Source organism: Gavia stellata, chromosome 23 (genome assembly GCF_030936135.1).
Source record: "Gavia stellata isolate bGavSte3 chromosome 23, bGavSte3.hap2, whole genome shotgun sequence".
Taxonomy (NCBI): Eukaryota; Metazoa; Chordata; class Aves; order Gaviiformes; family Gaviidae; genus Gavia; species Gavia stellata.
The window spans coordinates 12,667,432-12,688,900 of NC_082616.1; the positions used below are offsets into that span (position 1 = coordinate 12,667,432).

At 43.3% G+C, this 21,469-nt stretch overlaps 1 protein-coding gene across 1 annotated transcript in view; it reads right to left on the minus strand.

The window, feature by feature from the left end:
* KIZ (kizuna centrosomal protein) overlaps nucleotides 1-20,606 on the minus strand; it is a 51,560-nt gene extending 30,954 nt beyond the window's left edge. Inside the window, exons 1-6 of the mRNA XM_059828455.1 lie at nucleotides 20,527-20,606; nucleotides 14,975-15,037; nucleotides 13,656-13,812; nucleotides 8,225-8,317; nucleotides 3,422-3,797; nucleotides 603-852 (exon numbers count right to left, since the gene is read on the minus strand). Coding sequence (XP_059684438.1) covers nucleotides 603-852; nucleotides 3,422-3,797; nucleotides 8,225-8,317; nucleotides 13,656-13,812; nucleotides 14,975-15,037; nucleotides 20,527-20,606 — 1,019 coding nt within the window. The remainder of the gene's footprint in view (nucleotides 1-602; nucleotides 853-3,421; nucleotides 3,798-8,224; nucleotides 8,318-13,655; nucleotides 13,813-14,974; nucleotides 15,038-20,526) is intronic.
* Nucleotides 20,607-21,469: the final 863 nt, after the last annotated feature.

Sequence of the window (21,469 nt, forward strand, 5' to 3'; positions counted from 1 at the left end):
CGACCTGGGCAAACCCCATGGACCATCTCGTACGTCGGTATTGCCCTGCCGGGATGGGGATGCGCTTCCCTGTCTCACAAGGGCATTGTGAGGCCGAAAATCCAGCTGTGATTGATATTACAGTGATACTCTGGTATTGCAGTTGTTGTTGGCCATAAAACCCCACCACTTTCACGCGGTAGCAGAGGACAAGCTGTGCATCTGTGTCGCACTTCCCTTGTTCTTTCTTTCATTCTCTCTCTGCTATTTCCAAACAAAACGCTCAAGAAATTTAACCAACTGGAAATTTTAATCCACACAAAATATGCTGTTTAGTAAATAAGTACTATTATATAAACTTGCTGAAATAAGGTTTGTGTACATTTAAAGAACACGTAGTGCATTTTATCAACATACTTAACTTGTCCAAGTCTGACCTGAATGAGTTACCTGAAGCCATTTAGCCACTAGCGCAGAGGTAGGGAGATACCACATAAATAGGTAAGAAGCTTGCCCACCCGTATGCGAGCTTTAGTGCACGCGTCAGCCAAGCTGTGAAAATGGCCTCCGGGGCACACACTAACGAACGAGTACCAGCAGAGAGAAAACACAGAAGGACATACCCGCCCGGTGCTGCGCTGACCGAGGGCTCCTCCTGCGCTGCGGGAGGGTCTGGTGGTTGCAGCGGGGAGCCCTCCGCAGCGCAGGCATCCCTGCCCTGCTCCCAGCCGTCTGCTGGTGAGGCCATTCCCCGCAGCATGCCAGGAGCGCTCGGCATCGCCTCCTCGGCGCTCGCGGGGACTGAGAGCTCAACACTGCTCTCCCAGCTCGCCTCCTTACAAGTCCACCAGTTACTCAGGCAAGGCTTTGGTCCTGTAAAAAAAATAATAATACAAAATTATTCCCAAACGTTAGCAGGGCCAAGGAGCAGATCGTAGCGTAGGGAATTAAAGTAAGATTACCTATGCTGTTTGTTCACATCTTTCACTCAACACGCGTGAAGGAGCATCCCTCTGCTCGCCCTTCACTTTGGGTTTCCCTGCCCAGGGCCCCGTGTCCTTCTGCGCTCCTCTCGCAAGGGGGAGTCCGGGTGGCTGCCGGCCCCCGCGCTCACGCCTTTTGGGGCTGCAGCTCCGGGCGGGTGGGAGACAAACCCGCACTCCTCGAGAAACATCACCGCACGCAGGCCAGCTACTTCACTAAATCGTCTCTGGAGGAGCGATGAAACAGAAAAGCTGCAAAAAGCTTTTCTTAGGGGAAAAAAGTGCACCTGAGGAGACTGCTATCACACACATTTTTTAAACCTTGCAGAAGAAATACAAGCCTGGAGGCTTTTAAACTCTGCACATTAATTGCCTTCTCTAAAAGGGGAGAGTACAGGGCTGAATCACACTTCTAAGACGACAGATACAGGCTACTTATCTTTTTATAGAATGCCAAAAGTTAACGGACCAGCTAGTGCTGCAACAAATTAGTATTTCTACAGAAATTCCCAGTTTTCCATAAAATTCACCATGGGTTTAAATTAACCAGCACTCGCACACCTGCTAACGCTACAGCACCTGCATTTCTGCTTGTCTCGGTCACGGAGTTTCACTGGAACCGAATCACTTAAGGTTTACGTCAAACAGTAGCTGGTGCCAGGGTGGGCTCTCTTAGCCTTGTTTCCAAATTTGTGAAGCACATATGCAACAGGAATGTCACTACTGGAAAACGAGAATGGGGAGGAAGAGGGTTTCATTCTCCAGTTTGGAGGGGAGGAGAAAGGGGCCATTTTCTTGCCTCGTTAACCTGGGGGAAACAGGATTTGTTCCTTCCTACATATTGTGCTGCTGCTGCCGAGCAGCGGCCAGGGAGCAGCGGGAGAGGCTGGCGAGCACCGCTCTGCACGGAGCTGGCGGCTGAGGCTGGCACGTACTTGCTCCTGGTATGACACAGCCAAGCGTCTTCATCAGCTCCCATCGTTTTGCAGCACGGAAGGTCAAGCTTAGGAGAGCTGGAACAAGCCAGTCCCCCCCCATTCGAACCTGGACCACATTAGCCTGCTTGCTTCGCAACACGCGTTTGGCAGCAGACAGACATAAGAAGCCCCCCGGGCAGTCTGAGGTGATTACCGTGCCATTTGACAAAAAGCTCAATTTTGATTTTGAACCCAACTGTACAGTTTCTCTGAAGGCAGAGATACCGTATTCCAGAAATAAAATGGGTCTGTCTTTCCCAGACACGATGCTGGCTACCTCAGCCTTCCCCGCGGGGAGGAACCGGCGCTCTGCAGAGCCGCAGGCAGAGCCCAGGGCTAACGTAAGCCGGGCTGGACTGGTCTCCTTCCAGCGCTGGTAAGGACAGTCTTTCATTAAAATGGAGAAGGGGCAAATGCATCAGATGAAAGAAAATAAGAGGCAAATAAATTCCTTAGAGAAAGAAAAAGGAATTGAAAAAAACAAAAAAAACAAACTCAAGAAAGAAGATGCCAGAAAAACCCCAAGAAGTAGCACAGAAAAGCATCTGATGGGGATGCCAGCTTTCCTCTATAAAGAAAACCACGATCATTACAGGAGTCCCTGCATCATTAGGGTTGCCCACAGTTTCCATTATAAATAGCTCCATTTAGCAATTGTTATGGGGCTTGGAAAACTACCTTAAGTCGGAAATTGCTATGTTAACTGGCAAGGCAGGGGAAAGTATTTCTGCAAGGTCTTAAAAAAGAAATAAACTGTGACTTAGAGACAAATATTTGTCACTGTGACTTCAAAAATACATCATTAGCTTACTTCAAAGTAAGTAACCAAGCCAGTAAAACGGGAAAAACACATTTTGCTAAGATGGGGAAAAAAGGAGAAGGAATAAAAAGAGGCTGGGAAGTTGGGACACAGCCTTCAAGGGAAGTGCATCTTGTCCCAAAGCAAGAGCATCTCAGCTGGGAGGTCTGCGCTGTCTTTCTCAGGAAAGCTAGGAACCAGGCAGAGAACCACCACCACGTAGGACTTAATCCAGCCACATGCCAATCCCCAGTCTGTATCACCGAATCCCTTTTCGGAAATGGATGAACTATTGTGCACAAGCATTTGAGGGAGAAGAAAATCAAGCCGAAACAGAAGTGACGTACTCTGCCAGTGAAGTAGGTTCACATTAAACCTCTTAAAATGAGGCTCAGACTACTTCAAGGCAATCGTGGACACAGCAGTGAAGAAATCTTCACTTTCTAATAGTGAACCTGAGGCTTGGCCCCCAGCTAGCCCTTGCCTGTCCTGATGAGCAGCCTGGGAGGAAACAGAGTAAAAATTAAAAAAAAAAAAGAAAAAGAAAAAAAATAAAAAGAGAGTGCTGCCATGCTTCAACCAGAGTGCAACACGCATAGGGGAAACCAGCAGCCGTGGGTATCACTCTGGTTGGGCATGCCCCAGCGCCGGGCAGAGGCAGACAGGCACGCATCCCACCGTACCTGGGACGCTCCCCTGCAGCCGTTCCTCCTCGGGGGCAGCTGGTTCAGGATCAGATGCTGAGGAGATGAGCTGCTCAGAGCCTTCCTCACCGGCTGCCAGGTCCCCACGTCTCACTGCTCCCTCCACTGATGCATCACTCTCTAAATCGGCGCTTCTGTTCTCTGGACCAAGTCCTTCAAGCGATGGAGAGCACGAAGGTGGGTCGGGTGCCAGGTGGCTCTCTGCGGGCTGGAGGCATTTCTGCCACATGCCCAAACCTCCGGCAGCTGAGACGGCTGATGTGTGGCAGCCCATAAAGACTGTTGCTGGATGATACAGTCCTCTTGGCACGGCTGCTCCGGTGCTAATTTCTGTCTGCCTTCCAACCCACGGCATCTGAAAAACACAGGTGGGAGATGGCTTAAGGAAAAAAACAGGCAGCATGTTGCAAATGGAGCTTCTAGAGGATCACATGTTGGTTTCTAGAGAGAAAAGTGCCACAGATTTCAAGTATTTTGTATAGTAGTATTATTACGCAAACACTTGGCACGCATTTCTTGCGTCCTAGTGTGAAAACGTGGACCCGGACCTCAACTGAAGCTCCTTGAGCCAAAACAACTGGTGGCAAAAGCAGACTGTACCCCCAACCTGATTAAAATGGACTGAAATACATGAAGGACTCAGATTAATCTAAGCAGTAACTGGTTTTGACAAACGGGCAAGCTTTCAAGATTAGATTCCTGCAAAGGCTTCCCTGGACCAGAGCATGACATTTAGAGCTACCCACCGAAGTCTCTGAAAACACCTTGAAGTTACTGACTCGAGTGGAACCCTCGTGCTCTACTCGTGCATGACTTTGCACAGCTGCTGGTAGCCTGCGGTTTAGGTACCGCAGCACCCTGAGGCCAAGACGTGATCATCAGGACCCCGCTGCAGTGCCCACGGCACAGCTGGCCTTTCTGGAGCCAGCCACAGCAACTGCTCTGAGCAACCTCCTCCCGCCGCTTTTCTCATCATCTTCTCTAGAAGGCAGCGGGATGAGGAAGGGTCCCCAGAGAGCTTGAAACATACATTTGCCATTGCTTACTTGTCTATATACCCAGCTTTGCTCACAGCATGCCAACAAAGCAAGTAAGAATGAGGCAAAAATCACTGTATTCGTTGTCTTCCTTCTGCTCTTTCCTGTCTGTTAAATCGCACCAAAGAGGAAGAACTACTACTCAGCTAACACCATGGAGATGAAATCACATTTTCCACAAGGCAAATTTGGGCATTGAGCAGAAACATTTTAAATGGCACTTTCCTCCAAGAACGGTTGAACTTGCATAAAAATAGTTCCAACAGTATAACCACTCTGCTTCTAAATCCCAGTGTTTTAATACTTGCCTTTTTTTCTTTGTAAACCTACTCAATCAGAACAATTTAGGAGGAGTGGCTACTGCCACCACTACTACTAAAAGGTCACCGCCAGTTTATGCAAAGCCAAAATTATCTATCGTAATACCATTGTTCATACTAAGCAGGGCTTACTTTTCAGCCCCAAATCACAGCAGGACAATTTACGGTCACCTCCACACCTCTCTCCTCTCTTTCATTGCCTGACCTCTTCCTACCATACAAAGTCAGCTGCCAAGCCCAGCTTAAAGGAAACAAAGGCATCTTGTCTAGTCTGTGACCTAGTTTCATTAAAAAAGCTCAAATTCCACATAACAAGAAGCAGAACAAAAAGCCATGAAGTTATTTTAAGACGAAGTAAAGGTTTGCTACTCAGATTAAGTTCACAGCTTATTCCATCACCACTGCTCTCGGGTTCCTCCTAATTACTTTTCGGGTCTTGGATTTGCTGCTCTAAAATGCATCTAGCAAGTACTTTATGGATTTAGCAGCTCCTGGATGTAGTGTTCCAAAACAAATGCAATTCAAACAGGTACAAGTGCTTGGCAGAGTCATAGCAGGCACACATCTCTAACAAGCTCCTCTTGGATTGCAGAAAAAAAAAAAATTCTTTCTTCACTGCCTTTGCATTCTCAAAGCAGAACTATGACAGGTAATGTCTAGGTACTGCTTTTATCACCAAAACAAAAACAGTAAAAACGTGTAGATGACTTGCCAAAACAGTCAACAAAATTACTGAACTTCATGTCACTCTAGCTGGCAGTTAAATGAAGTCTCTGCACAAAGCACATTTACAATCCTCTTTTTGGTTGTGAAGTGCAGGCTCCCCACTTCTTCCTCCAGTAACAATCTTTTTTTATTATCATTAAAAGTGTTTTGAAAAGAACAAAGATAAGAAAAAAATCCCTTCCATTAAGACTTACAAAAGGGCCCAGTCTCCCCTGGCAGCAGACGACCACGTGAAAGATAGGGAGGTGAAGTTGAGCCAGAGGCTCGCCTCTTCCAGGCACCAGGCGTTACTTTCCCCTGGTGACAGCCTCCTTCTCGAGAAAGGATGCTCTGCTCCCCACAGGTGTTCCTGGAGGTGTCCCATGCCCTACATCAAACAGACACGGCAGTGCCGAGATGCACAAGTCCAAAAATCTTCAAAAGACTTCAGAAAGCGCTTCGAAGTTGAAGAAGCCAGACGTCATTGCCCAGGTTATACAGCTCTGCCAGCCAAGAAGGACCTCTTCAGTATAGGACCTCTCCTCCAACTGGTAACACCAGATTGCCATCACACTGGGCTTCAAAAGACTGGTGCTGAATTCCTTTCCATGGAGAATCATGGTTTTCTAGACAAACACTGTTTGGGTATATGATTTCTGAGCTTAAGGACTCCCATAAAAATTGAGAGTCCAAAAGGGTGCATATCCCATTGCTCAGAGAAGTACCAGATATTCACACCGGTGTTTTAGGGGTGCTGGGATACTGACCATCTCTAGAAGATTGGTTCTGTGATTGTCCTTCTTGGTCTCCAAGACACATCACTGACGAGGTTATCACACGATCACTGGCATCCTGACTAGCCTGAAGGAAAACATTACGATACCAGTGCTGGTAAATAAAACCAGTTCCAAGCTGTGGTGATTTGCATCCTGGATGTACCACCTGCCAACCGCATGTGCTCGCTGTGACTGACTCAGTGCCACATCGCCGAGAACAAACTCTCGTATCTTGGACATAAGAATAAGCAGATTTTAAGTGAGGTGAAGGTGGTGGGAAAAGGGCACAACCAGTCCAAAAAAAAAAGTAAAAGATCTGAGACACAGCACATAAACTAAATTGTGCATCCTTTTGCCTTGCCTAAGTTACCTTGGTACTTAAGGAGGGAGATGAGAAGAAAGAAGGGGACAGGGGATGAAAGAGTCCAAAATCAAGCTATTAACTCTAATTCAGCATAAAGTGACAGATTTGGGTACGCACCAAGTTCTTGTACTGTCCAAAACCTGCTAACAGTTTTTAAAAATCTAAGTCCCCCCATGAGCCTTTGATGTTCTAGTATTTATGTAAACTTTTCCATAGGTTAGAAATCACGTCTCCTACACTGACTGCTTTTAATTGAAGAATCTAGCATTCAAAAATAAACTCACCTTCTCGTGTACGTCTGAATTAAAAACATAATTCGCACACTGCTGGAGGCCTGCTTATATAGGTCAAGGTTGCTTGGGTTCATTGCTTTGTGTATTACAGTTTAAAGAATGCTCTAAATTCAAGGTTTTTAACTTTTTAATCTGTGGGGAAAACTTCCTATAAACTCAGATTAACGACTGCTAATGCACTGAAGAAAGAAAACCGAAAACCTTCCTCCTACTATAAAAACAAAATAGTGTGGCCTCTGTTTCTTTTCTGATAAGAGTCTTAAATACCAAACATTTAACTGCATAATAACATTTACTGGCAGCCAGGCAGCCTGCTTAGCAGATATATAAAGCAGGTAAAAGGAGAAAAAGTTAATTTCTTGGCTGAATGATTCCATCGGTAGCTATAGGGCAAACTAGAAAGTCTTTTAGTAAAGTAGCAGTTGATTCTTCTATCAATCTGCAGCACACATACTCTTCCAAGGAATGCATTAAATATGAAAATCATATCCCGTTATCATCTGTTTCCAGCTTTCAGCCCAGTAAGCTTTTCTTAATGAATGCTGTAGCCTAAGGGACAAGCATGCTGTTGGCTTTTCTGAATAATGGAGTGATGCTACCATTTTTGCTTATTACAATATCGACTAGCTGAGGGGGTTTCACACATAGTCACAAGTGACTACTCTTGCCAGCATGCTCCAAGTTATTACAAGATGTTTTTAGACATTTCATCTAAAAGAGCTTTACTGCTTTTAGTGAGGAAAACAGCTATGGTCTTGAACTGTATCATTTATATGGAGATAGAAGGAGGGATTAGAAGCCTGCATTACTGCAGATATATAGCAGAATATATTTAAGTATTCCTTGTCAGTCTTTTTGTCTGTTACTTAGATATGCAATCTCTTTTTTCTTCTTCTGAGAAAAGGTCAAAACGCACAAAATTATAATACACCGTATGAATCGACTGCTGCATTTTTAAAAATATCATTCATTAAGAATATTTCCTCCTCTGTTAAGACCATTTTCACACTATTTGGCATAGCAATTATAAAAACTAACATGAAGATGAATATAAACAGTTAGAGTTCTCCCCCCTTTTCAATTCTAGTTCTTTGGCTGGAATAATTGCACTTTTTACCGAGGTTATTCTACTTTTTGGAGGCACTAAATGATATTTCACCCTACAAATGCCACAACAAAAATCCCCATGCAAAGACTGCTTAGCAATGCCTGCCTCTTCGTGCAGCAGCTCAGAGGAAAGCACATCAATGTAATAAAACACATTTCCCCCTACCTCTTTCGCATTACCTGCTCGTTGTAGTCTTCTTCCTTGTCACCTTCTGCTGACATGTTACCCTCTTGAAGTGACAATATACTTTTAATTTCTCTTCCATACCATGTCTAAATGTGAACAAATCCATTACATAAAATTGAAGGCCAAAAAAAAAAACCCCACCACAAATCAACAAATATTATTTTGCAAATTGTGCACTTTTAAATGTAATGTCCTAGCAGCATTTTTTACTTGGACTATATTTAAAAAGCCAGAGAACCCATTTTCTCCTAATTTTTCCACTCCCCTGAACAAATTACATGGCCTATACACAATCTTCTGCAGGTTTTTAACACGTATTTATTAATTCACATAATTTAGAACCCTACAAAACTTGGGATGAAATAAATTTGAGTCAACAAGTAGTATTTGTATCGCCAAATTATTTCTGCTGTATCCAGACAATGACTCCACTGCTTTGGGATGCAGTGAGCTTTAGAATTTGGTTTTGTTTTACATACATCATCTTACAACTCATTGAGCTATTATAAGGAAAAATAAATGGCAGATGTTATAAAGAGCAGCCCAGCAGGAAAGACAACTTGCTGTAGTGTTACTAACAAACAACTGCATAAACCGTGTTCACCTCCACTACATTGTTTAATTGACCAAATGTAATGCATTCATAGTAGGACTACTGCTTAAAAGCCAAGCACATGCAGCACCTATAATTAATCCTGTTTGTTAGTAATTGTAAACCCCAATAACAAGTTACATCGGCCCTGAATGAAAGCACTTCAATACCTACTCTGCATCAGGTAATATGCATGAAAATAAATCTTTAAAACAATTAACTTAACCAGCTCTGTGCTTCACTCCAGTGGTGCGTTCAGGAGTCTGCTATTTCCCAGGTAATAGCAGCTGTTCGTAAAATTGTAAACATGAAATTTTAAGAAACAAAAACTAACCACATGAGAATTAAAGATGCTCAAAATAAACTCAAATCTAACTACTGGATTTTCCTGAAAGCTTAAGTGAATTTACTTATACTCCCCAAAATTACTGAACAAATTGCAGACACACAAACACAGGGGAAAAAGCGAATCTTTCAGAAACAAAAGAAGTTTTGTCAGCTACAGCCACATAATAAACCGTGCACATAATTATGATAAAGCACTCCTAAAGGGCATTCCCTATGAAAAAAAAAAGACAAAATAGTAATAATTTCTTTCTATGTACTTCCACGATAGATTAGATGATGCAATCCACAACAAGGGGGCTTTTCATAACCGTAACACAGACGATATGTAATCTGTGCTTTGTTCAACAGCTCAGAAAAATAAGTCTAACCTGGCAAAAATAAAATGGATGGCACAGAAACATCAAAATGGAAGCAATGAACAAAAACCCTGCATGCAGCTCAACCCATGGCACAACTGTGACTCACACCAGTATGTTGTAACAACCTACCACTAGTCAAACAGGTATGCATTAGGGTTGGCCCAGAAAAAAAAAAATCCTTGAAAACAATAGGGGAAACCTAGCATCACAACATACCCCCGGTCCTTCTCTGCTTTAAATAAAAAATAAATAGAAGAAAGAAGGGGGGAAATCATGCACACACAGCCCCAGGGACAGTCTCTAAACTATGTTACGAAGCTGAAGCAAGGAAAAGATGCTCTGTGAATGTCACCAGACCCAACAGGCTTAAAAGAATTCCCAGGCACTAGCTGGGCTACAGTTGTGCGAGGCATTTATTAATGTGAGTATGCAACCATGGGATGTTAGCCTGCCCACTGGTTTATTAGAGTGGAAATCAATTGCCACCGTAAGAGATGGCTACATCTTTTCCAGAGAGCTTCCTTACTTCCAAAGGCAGGGAGACCAGCTAACACCCCCCAAGTCACCTGCCCTGCCCACTGAAGTCGAGGTCAGCACCTCCCAAATGCAAACCTACTGGTGTTTCAGAGGGCGTGTCAATCAACACAAATGGGTCTCATCACGCTGTCTCAAATACCATACATAACCATCTTCCACTTGAGCAAAGAAAGCAGAGACTGGGGCTATTTACTTTAATATGAACAATGGAAAGCAGGATTAATACATTGCAAGTTACAGCTAACACGGGGAGAGTCATCTGGGGCCAGCTAGTAGTTGTTCTTAATAAAAAAAAAAACCAAGGAGCTTTTCCATGAAATCAAAAGACTATTAATTTTAAAACAATAAAGTTTGCGGGGTTTATTGTTTGGTTGGTTTTTTTAGCCACAGTACAAAATTACTGTATAGGGCTTGTTGTCACATTATACTGATTTGATGAAAAGCTTATGAGGATTCAAAGAGAACTAGGCACTGCATTAACATCCATAGTTAAAAGGACTGAAGATTTCTAGAAAGGACAAAGGCTCACACTTCAGGTCATACATTTATCTACTGAAAGAAAGGAACTTTCGAATGTAAGAACTGCATACAAAGGGTTTCTTGCCCTTTACTGTGATGCAGCTAGTGAAAGCCAAACCAGCCAGTAGGAAAAAAAATATGAATTAAGTACATTGCTGCTTCTATATCCCTACTTCAGGGTAAGCTCTAATAATGCTTCCTAGCGGAGTGTTTCCAGAGCACATTAAGAGAAAAGTTCCAAAAAAATATTTTGGAGTAAGGTTTGCTCATTTGTTTTCGAATTTCTACATCTTTTTATACTTTTTCCCCTTCCGCTCCCCCCGTTTTTATGTTACAGTCTGATTCTTTCCTCCTCTTAGCTTTTTTCAGAAGTGCTTATGTATTTCTTTTCACATACTTGCTGTATCTGAGGATCTCAGCCACCCCACACTTTTCTTTCAGTCCTGTACCACTGGCATCCAAGGGTGCTGCTGCACTTTCACATTGTCTGGACCCAGGCTTTTTAGACACCTCCTTTTAAGAGGATCACAGTCTAAATTTTACTGTCTCAGATCAAGCTGTGTGTGCCCCGAACAGAAGAGAGAGGGAGAAAAACAGTACACTGAGAACACCGTTCCTGTTTTAATTCAAACTACATTTCAGAGAAATAAAAACCAAGCCCAACTGAGTTCTAGATAGCCACACAAAAATGAGTGTTGTGTCAGTACCACATCATAGGGGCTTAAATGCCTCAACTAATTTGTTTCTTCCTCTCTTTTCTTTCAAGAAGTTAAAAAAAGGAGTGGCAGAGGGACAGAAATAGCCCCTACCAACTATTTCTGAAGAATGCTACTGCTCTTAGAAAACAGATGTAAACACATTTCCCTCCCAGTTTTTACCTCCTCAAAAATCTGACTCCATATATTAGTGGCATGAGCATGTCACAATTTTATTTTTTTAAATCTGAGACCATCACCAATCTATATCACTTTGCAACATCCCAAATTGTTCTTCAGTGAATAGCAAGACAACATATTAATAATATATTCAAAAATCCTCAAAGCTTGAATGTTTCTTATAGAAGCTTATTAAATTGAAAGTACTTCAAGTCATGAGTTATGAAAAAAAATTCTATTATATAAACTTAAATATGGATCCTGATCAAGTTTGTTTGTTTCAAACATTAAGATAGACATGCAGAAATCTCTTTACTTAGTATAGAAGAGTTTCATCTTATTTCTGCACTAATTATAACAAAGCAACACTAATGTAACTATTCAACCTACAAACAGCATTACTGATACATAACCATAAGGAAAAGACTGAAGCTATTTACCCCAATAGGGCTAAACAGGAAAAGCTAAAAGTCTGTTCACATTTGCAAATGAGGGTCTGAAAGACTGTAAAATTAAGACGATCATCAAATTTTACTTCAGTGTGAAAAAAAATCATAGCAATTCAGGCCTAGTGGTAACTGATCTTTTTATCTCAACACAGATGAAATTACTATAAATGCTTTTTCTTTCCACAACTTTTTTTTCTCCCATAGTATTTTAAAGTACTAAGGTAGATTGACTTCATACTGGAGGTACAGAAATCCCCATTTCATTATCAGTTCTAGTCATCATGGGGAGAGACATTCCAGTAGGGGCTTGCCAGAAGACAAATACTTTCCTCCAAGAAGAAAACACTGCAGAGTCAAGCTGACTTTTGACAACTTGTTTCCACAATGAGAATTACAGACCAAAACAACTGAAACAGGCAAAACAAATAGCAGAGGGTGGCTATGGTTGTTGAATGGTCACTTTCATTTGTCCTCATGAGAGCTTTTATTCTTTCTTTTAAAATGTAATTACCATGCATGTTTTCTACCTGTTGTGGTAATTTTTAAGAAATTAAGTCATTTAAAAACAGAACAGACATGTATTAGTTTGACAGCCTCTTTCATAGGATAATTCATCCCAGCATGAGTTCTCAAACTGATGACATTCAGTGAAGTCAGTAATAAGACCCCTTTTGCAAATGTAGACCTTTGAGCTGACAGCAGTCAAGGCTATGAGTGGAGAAAAGAAAAGCAGCATGTTTGCGGTTGTCTGTGATAACAACGGTGCTACAAAGACAGCAAGAAGTATATTCTATTGGGTATTGGCTCTTTTACAGTAGTTATTTGGTACTACCACACTCCTACTGTGTCAGTTATGATGCACAATTCAAGTATACAAGGTGATGAAACACTCCTTGGGCTTTACTTCAGCAGCCCAGAAGGAAAGTTCAAAATTTCCCACTCTGAAGGCACATGAATCAAATCTCTCTGAGTACGTGCAAAAATGTTACCAAAACCAAAGATCAGAGTGATGCAACAGGATGCTGGAGGAAGCAAGTTTTTTTTCTCTTATCACTGTTCAAGTATTGCTAGTTTAGTAACAGAACTAAGTGTGATCTCCTTTTAGCTCAGCTTTAGCCCAGATAGTTCAAACACAATTTGTTGTAACAGAAGTTACTTATTCTCACACTTCCCCTGCTGAAGAAGACAGAGCAATAAGCAGGGGCAAGACTTACTATGGCTATTTAGGTTGTTCACACCAGCAAAATTAAAAACGTGTCCTGAAACAACCTCCATGAAATATATGTCGGTACTTTTAAGTAATAAAAGCCTTTCTGAAATGCAGTTTTATAACAAAGTTTTTATGAAAATACTACAAGTCATCTCTTTGTCCTAACCTAGATAGCACTGGTGTATTATCTTATTACTAGCACTCCAAACACATGATCCATTTCCACATTTTTTGGATCTCAGGTCTCCCTCGCTTCCAAGAGACTCAGAAGCACAGGGCACTTTACTGTAGACGAAATGCAGAGTTCTGTGAAGTGTTGCTGACTACCTCTGCAGCTACAGTAGGGTCTATTACATCACATAGTAGCAGAGTTTGGGTTCATTTCAAATTCCCAAACATTACCACTTTAAGCACTCCAAAACATATGAGGTTTCACTAACATCTGAATTTTTGATGTGCATAATACTCAGATAAAACCAATTTAGCAACACTGTAATAACAGTAAACAATAACATTAAGTCTTATAGAAAGTTACTTCCATCTTCTGAATCATCTCTGAACTTGAAATTTTCATATGAGCTTCAAGTTGGTCGAATTCCTTTAAAAAGGTCTGGTTTCGCAGAAGAGCTCCTTTTTGTCGTTCATCTATTTCTTTCAAGTATTTTTTCAGCTTCATGTATTTTAGTTTCATTCTATGGGGGGAAAAAAGAAACTGTACTTAAAGAGTATGAAAATAAAACCAAACACATTATTACAATCACTTTTCTTCAAACACATACATACTAACACTTATGTAAGAGTTGTCCCCCCAGCCCCTCAAAAAGGAGTAGACACATTCTTCTGCACAACTGTCCAAAGCTGCATTACACAACTGACATGATGTCTCCTATATAACTTCAGATTTAAACAGGGGGGTTGGTGTTCAAAAGGATATTAAAAACTCTTGTAAATTTGTTTTAAATTGATTATGTTTTAGTCACTTATATCACATTAAATCAAACTAAAATTATATTTATAAGAACATGCTCTGAAAGCCATACAAATTGTAACATTAAGGCTGCAGTTTCACAACTGCTTTAAGCCAACCTAAACCCATGCTGCTACCAAAAGGGGCATCTCGCTCCAAGCCTTTCCTTTTTGTGCCAGTACTATCTGCTATGTGGCCACATGGCAAATTAGGCCAAGAGTAATCCAGCTGAAAATCCTTCTAAACCAGTTCTCACCCACCCAAAAAACAGATTCACTTTCAGCCAGACCTATTTTCTTATCTGATTACAGAGCTAAGGCAGAAAAGTCACCTCTATGAGCTTTACAAAACACATTTGAGGAAAGGAACACCGGATGAGACACTTTTCAGCTCTCTTTCATTGTTGGTTGGTTTGGTTTCTTTTTTGCTTTGCTTTGTTGTTTAGGGTTTGGGTTGGTTGTTTGTTTTTTTTTTTTGCACAGACTGTATATGCAATTTACATGAAATAGGTAATGCAGAAACAATCCAAGGAACAGGACCAGAATGTAGAATACCCTGTAGGACTTCCTAAAACTTTCAGACTTTAAGACCCTAGGACTTTCTAGCACGAACTATGCTACAGTGATTTTGCAGAAGTTGGATAAAACCAACTTGCATGTTAGTTATTACTAAGATAATAACATTTCAGTATTCATAGAATAAGGTAGTTATGTTATTGCTGAAGTTATTTCATCAATAACTTAGAGACATGAATCAAATTTATATTCATAAGTATAATGTATTGTTATAAAAAACCTTCAAGATAACATTCTAAAAGCATTCCATGATACCTAAGTCTGTGTAACTAAAATAAAAATAACCTATAAGAAGCTTTTAAGTAGGCTTACAGGTGTGCATCAGACTTTCTGTACTCCATCAATTTTCTTTCTAATTCCAGCCTTTTGGCTTCACTGGAAGAAAACAAACAACATATAGTAAGATAAAACTATTTCACAATTTAAATCCTCAAAATGCAAGAAATAAAGCATTTTACAGAGCATAACCTTTTCAGAGCAGACAGCACACTTTTGCTAGATTGGTAGTCTTACAGCTTGATCTGCTAGGCAAGCTTATCACAAAAAGAAAAACAACCCTCAAAGCTTTTACTTCTTTCTTTCTTCCTCACTGGAACAAGAGATAGGTTGTTTTAAAGGCAAAAGATGCCTGAACATGTACATATCCACACAAGACCCACCAAAATAGCCAGAGACTTCTGCCCAGCTTAAGTTGCTGTTTCAAGTCCCTTCTCCAGCAGCCCCAGGAATGGCTCTAAACCCCGAGACTGGCAGTTCGTGAGCTCATCTCTCCCCTTCTTCTCCACTCTAAGTCTCAGAGCAGACCACTTTCAATGCAGTAAATACTTAGCTGAACTTGTTCAGATGGACAGCTCCCCAGAACTTCTCATAGGAATGTATCAACACATTAAAATAGATTTCAAAAAAATCCCATCTCTTTCCCAGCTTACAGACCCCATGTGCTATCCAAGTATTTTATTTAATGATTTGAACTTAAAGTCAAGTACATACTTCACACTTATGCATTAAAGCTAAGTACATCGAGAGATATGCTAGCACTACCTGCCAGAACTTACTGAAGGGTAACAGGTACAAGTAACTATCAAAAATTTTTATGGTTGTGAAAATGCTATGGGGCCCTCTGTATCTGCCAAAAGCAATGCAAGGATATAGGCCCATGGGGATGATCAGACTCCATACCTCACCTACAATCTATTTTAAAGAGAATCTATTTTCAGGAAGAGAAAAGAGTAAAGGTGATGTTATTTAATAATTACAAATTGCATCTGAAGATGAGCAACCATCCCATGAGCAAAAAAAATAAAATAATAAATTGATAAGGCAGAGGCTTCCAGTAGATTCACATTACAAAACCTGCAACAATCAAAGCAAGTACCCCAAGTTGCGTATTAAAAAATAGTCTCAAATTCTTACTAGCCAGGAAGGCTGTACATGTGCGAGTGACATAGGCAGATACATGAGATTGCATGCACCCATATGGCTAGGCATGCTTACCTATGGCTGTGTGCACTCCCCTACAAACGTGTCCATGTCATATCCACACACATTTGCCTCCTCCCAGTTACCCTGCACGGAGGACAGCAAGGAAAAAACCCTTTCTGCTTCTTAGTCTGAGAGATCAAGGCACCCATTTTACCCATTTGATCCTGCCACTGTCTGAAACAAGATTAGGTTTTCATGTCATGTATGCAATTTGAAAGCCATGTTTCATCTGGGATCTCATCCTTTCAATTTCCTTTTACGTGATGGACAGCTAAGCAAAAGCAGATTTCAAGATCTTGTTTTTACACTTCTAGAAGTAATTTTCGTGACTCAATGAAGAACACTGATATCCTGATGGATGTAAAAGCCAATGGATGCAAACAGCCATTGGCTCCAATCCTATTTCTCGTTCTCTGATACCACAGGTAGCACATCACATTCCTTAGCTCCTGAAAGATCGTGTCCTTTCTACCAGCACGGTTTTTCAGTATCCCATTCATTAGTCTGTTACAGCTATTTAGACAGCACATTAATGTATAAGTAAGGACTTCAAGGCAAGACAAAGCAGTATAAAAAACATCAGGTAAGAGCCTCTCAGCATTTGAGTATCATCATTATGGATGCCTAAAACGGTTACCACACAGCTTACAGCATTTTGCAACACCGCTCTATCCAAGTGCTGAACCAGAGGTAGTCAAGACCTTCCTTGCCAATTTGCTTGCCCAGGTTCTGGCAAAGTTCCAGCACAGTTTCTTTGTGTCAGTGACAGAAGTGAAGTTTGAAGCAGTACAAGGATCATTCTGGACAGTCCACTGCACTACCAGCTCCTTTCTTACATGAAAAAACAAAGCTCTCAGCCTGAAACTTTTATTTGTTCATGCAGTTTTGCATTAGGTTAAAGTGGTGCAGTCAGTCAGGTATCAAGTTTTTTCTCAAATGGGCAAAAATAGCACACTTCAGAACTTTTTAAGGATCCAGGTGGCTCATTTTCAAACAACCCTGAATAGTCAGTCCAAAGAGGAAGAGTGTTAGTTCGGGATTTGAGAGCAGAACTAAATTCCCTGGTCAGCCACAAGCTCTCTCTAATCTCTGGTATTTCACCAGGCATCGATCTGTAGTGCTATTTGATCCCTCACCTCCCACTTAAACCAGCAGGACTAAGATGCCTCAATATTTTTTGAGATACCATGCCTTAGTCTCTTTGTGCTTCAGTTCCACATCCATAATGTAGGAAAAACAGTACTCCTGACATAATACCCTGTTGAGATAAGTACATAGAAAATAGCGTAACACTTGGGCACAATGCAATCTCCCCATAAAAGAAAGAAATGTTATTTCTACAGTTGTTTTTCTACACCAATCTGACATTAAATCAACTGTTGAGCACTGAGCTGCATCCACCTTACTAGCCTGGAGCCTGGCTAGAGCCTGCTCAAGTCTTGGGCAACTGTGCTGGTCCCCTGGGAGGGTTAGAAGGGGCCTGTTTAGCACCATCTTCTACGTACAACTGGTAACAGCAGATATTTCTGAAACTAATAATCCTACCTGGCTTACATTCTCTGTTCAGGACATCTCAGTATTTGTACACATTTACTGCAAATCGCCCTTAGCGTGAAGCATCTGGCCTCACTGTCTGAAAAGCAAAGCTAATTGCAAAGTTAGTCACAGTGTTAAGTACAGCACTTCACTGTATAATTCATTTACTTCATTGCCCACACCACTCAAACGCTGACTTTCTCACCAGCAACCACTGAAGATTAAGTGCTGGAGTAATCACAATGTGATCAAGTCTGTATAAAACAGAAGGCACACTCGCTACCCCATTTCACTTATCTTAGACACCTTAAACCTAATTCTTTATAATTTTGCACACAACACAGATACCACTGACCTGAGTAGAGAGACATATGCATGCATAATTTTTATATTTAGATTGGACAAAGTACCAGCATTAGGAAATAAAACATGGCTGATGGAGTCTAACATGTAATTTAAGATACAGTTATGGGGTTTTTTTGCACAAGTCTCACAGCAGTCCATGCTGACTATTTATCAGAAGCTTAATATCTGCTGGCTAATTTCTTATTTAATGGTTAATTTAGATATTTAAAGAAAAGAGATTTATGAGAACAGGTGGAAAAGAAATGTTCATGAGAACTCCCTTCTAGTTCACCAAGTCAGATGGGGGACATAACCAAGCAGCAGCTTCCTCACCATATTCAATCTCTTGCACATACAGTGTATTAGTAGTGGCTCGTTGTTTGCTTAAGCACGACTGCAAACTGAAAGTAGGACTGTAGTCAGGAGTGAAACAGCCATCAGGTACTTCAGGTCTTAGAACAGGTGACTTGAAATTAATAAGTGCAGAATTCCAAAGTGCGACTTAAAAAGCTGAAATGCACCAGTGATTTAATGAAATTTTTTATATTTTACACTTTAAAAAGTTGTTTAGATAAAAGGTATCATCACTTCAAGAAATTCTGAAGAGGCAGCTGCCTCTGCAGCACCATTCTGAGGCAACAGCAGCATACAACTTGCAGTCTGGCATAAAAATTACTCCTTGTTTGTCAACACCACCAAGTACAAATACATCTTTTATTTTAAAGTACATACAAGAGAAGTGTGGCAGGCAGAAAAGGTCTATTTATTATCACAAGACCTGTTAAGCTGGGTCTCCACAGGAAGCACAGCTTATGCAATCACGCTGTCTGTCTGCCTGTAATTCCCCTTCCCCAAATAATTCCTGAATCTTTTGGTGCAACCGTATTAGCTGAGCTGACATCTGAAGTGTAAACTGTACTACGTTCCCAGAGGTTTCAGAGGAGCTGCAGAGGGGTAGTTCATTTGTGCAGAGCGAGCTCAGCCCTAGCTCGGACTACAGCGAAGCTATAAAGAGGTGACCAAACTTCACGAGATCAGGCTCTTGGGAAGCACAAGACAGCTCTGCTCCTAACACAAAGGATATCTGCACACAAAGACACAGTTTAAAGCAGCATGCAGTCTAGAACACTCAGATTTTAATCTGCACTCACCCTTCATTTTATAATGCCGCAATTTAGATAAAGCGTCTTCCCTATCTAGAGCCCACATCTTTAATAATTTCTATACAATAAAAGTATACTTTGTATATACTTATCCAGTCTTTTAAACAGCAAGCTATTCCTGTTTTGTTTGCCAGTGGTCTTCCAGACCAGAAGAGGATATTAGTGAAGATATACACAGCATTTTTGTAGAAGTACTATCTACATGCAAGTTCAGATTCTCACAGCCATGGTGTTATTATTTCTGCTAATACTGCGTGTTTGGGATGCTACCATGAGACCCAGAAGTCAAAGTCTTCTGTATTAGACAGAAAACCGGTACTGCTTAAAAAGCAACTTCATAACAGTATACCATAAATGATCTCAAGAGACTTCCTCTGGCTGGGAAAAAAAAGTGCTAATTGACACCAATTACTGTGGTTATTGCAGTGAGTAACAGGCCGGGGGCATCATTAATTGCGCACAGCTTCAGAGAAACTGAGCGGTGATTGAGACCCCTCGGGCCAAAGCCCCTTCAGAAAGCTTGCATCACCACCTACGCTGGCTTTTTTCCTGCAAATCAGACCTGCCCTGCAGCACCCACAAACTGGAACACCTAAAATAACTTTTTTAAAGATGAAAAAGACGTCTGGGGGAGAAACATCTGTATGTGTCCATTCATCAACTAGCCAGCTCTGAAACACCAGCACCTAGATTGTTTGCTTAAAGTAACGTGTGATTTCATAAATATTGCCAGAAGCGCTTCCGGAGAACTTCGCAGACAAGCAGTAACTGGTCTACAGCGCTGACAGAAGTCACCTAATATGCTAATACAGAAGTCATACAGCAGAATGACTGAAAACACCGCAGTCAGGTGTCGGCGGTAAGCTAGCTTTAAGTATCCTGCCCCCCAATACATAACCAGCCAAAAGAAGATGATAAGGCGGAAGGAGGTGACAGAAGTGCCCTGTCCGAGACACTGCTGGACACGCCGGGCTGTGCCCCCCCGCCCCAGAGAAAGCCCCCCAGCGCTGACACCCCAAAGACACCCCGCTTCGCTCACAGCACAGCACTGTCGCGCTCCCGGTAAGGCGGGAGTCCGCCTCCCCCGCCGCGGCTGCCGGCGCCCCGTCCCCGCCGGGGCAGAGACCCGGGAGCCGCCCTCCGGGACACAGGGCGGCGTGCGGGCCGGCCGACAGGAGAGCCCACGGGTGCCGCCCGCCCCTCCCGACGGCGGAGCCCGGCCGGGCTGAGGCGGCGCGAGGCCCGCCGGAGGCGCGCAGGGGCCTGGCGGGCGAGCCGGGCCCGGCGCGGCCGCTCCCGAGGAGCGGGGCCCGGCGGAGGGGCACGCGGTCTCCTCACCTGTCGCGGAGGCGCCCCAGGAGGCTGCCGAACCCCTCGCGGCGGGGGCCGGGGGCCGCCGGCGGGCCGGGCCCGCTCATGCCGCCCTGTTTACGCCGGTGGCCAAAGCGACGGCTCCCGCCGTGCACCGCGCCGGCCCCGCCCCGGAAGCCCCCTCCCCGCGCGCGCGTTGCCATGGGGACGGGGAGGGCGAGGCGGGGCGCGGGCGTCTGCCGCCGTCCTGAGGCGCGGGCGGGGCTGGGAGGGAGCCGCCCCGCGGGACAGCCGCGTCCTGTGCGTGCGTGGACGAGCAGATACGCACATACACACGCATCTACGGGCAGACCTCCACAGCGGGGGGCGCCTGCCGGGCTGCGGCCCACCCAGCGGTGCCCCCGCTCCTCCCCGCCGCCCGGACCAGGCCCCGCCGGCCTGCGTGCTCCCGGGCCCGCGGTGACGGCCCCGGCGCTGAGCCGCCCCGCAGGCGTGGCGGGGCGAAGCCGGCTTGTCCACATCCAGCGAGACCCGAAACGGGCGAGGGTCTGGGCAGTGGGTGCGGGCGAGGGCCTGCTGCCCTCCGCCGAGCACAGGGCAGGGGCCGGGGCCTCCTCAGCATTCCGCGGAGGCCGCCCCGGGGTCAGCCTTTATGGCATTTTTAAGCCTTTAAGGCATTTTTAAGCCTTCAGTGGCTTAAAACACATCAGAGGGCTAATAAGAGTGTTGCCAGTGCGCGAGGCGGCAGGCGTGCATCTGAGCCGTGAGGGGGCTGCCCACCGATGTGTTGGAAATCTGCAGCATAAGTCTGGGGACTGCTGAGATTTAAAGCGTTTACTCCTAAACTGTTACTTCATCTGTTCATACAATACTATTAAATCTGTTAATTGAGGTATTACTACAGCCGTTCAAATGGCTGTAATGCCCAGCCAAGTCTCCAGCCCGGTGCTGAGGAGAACTGGGCCCCAGC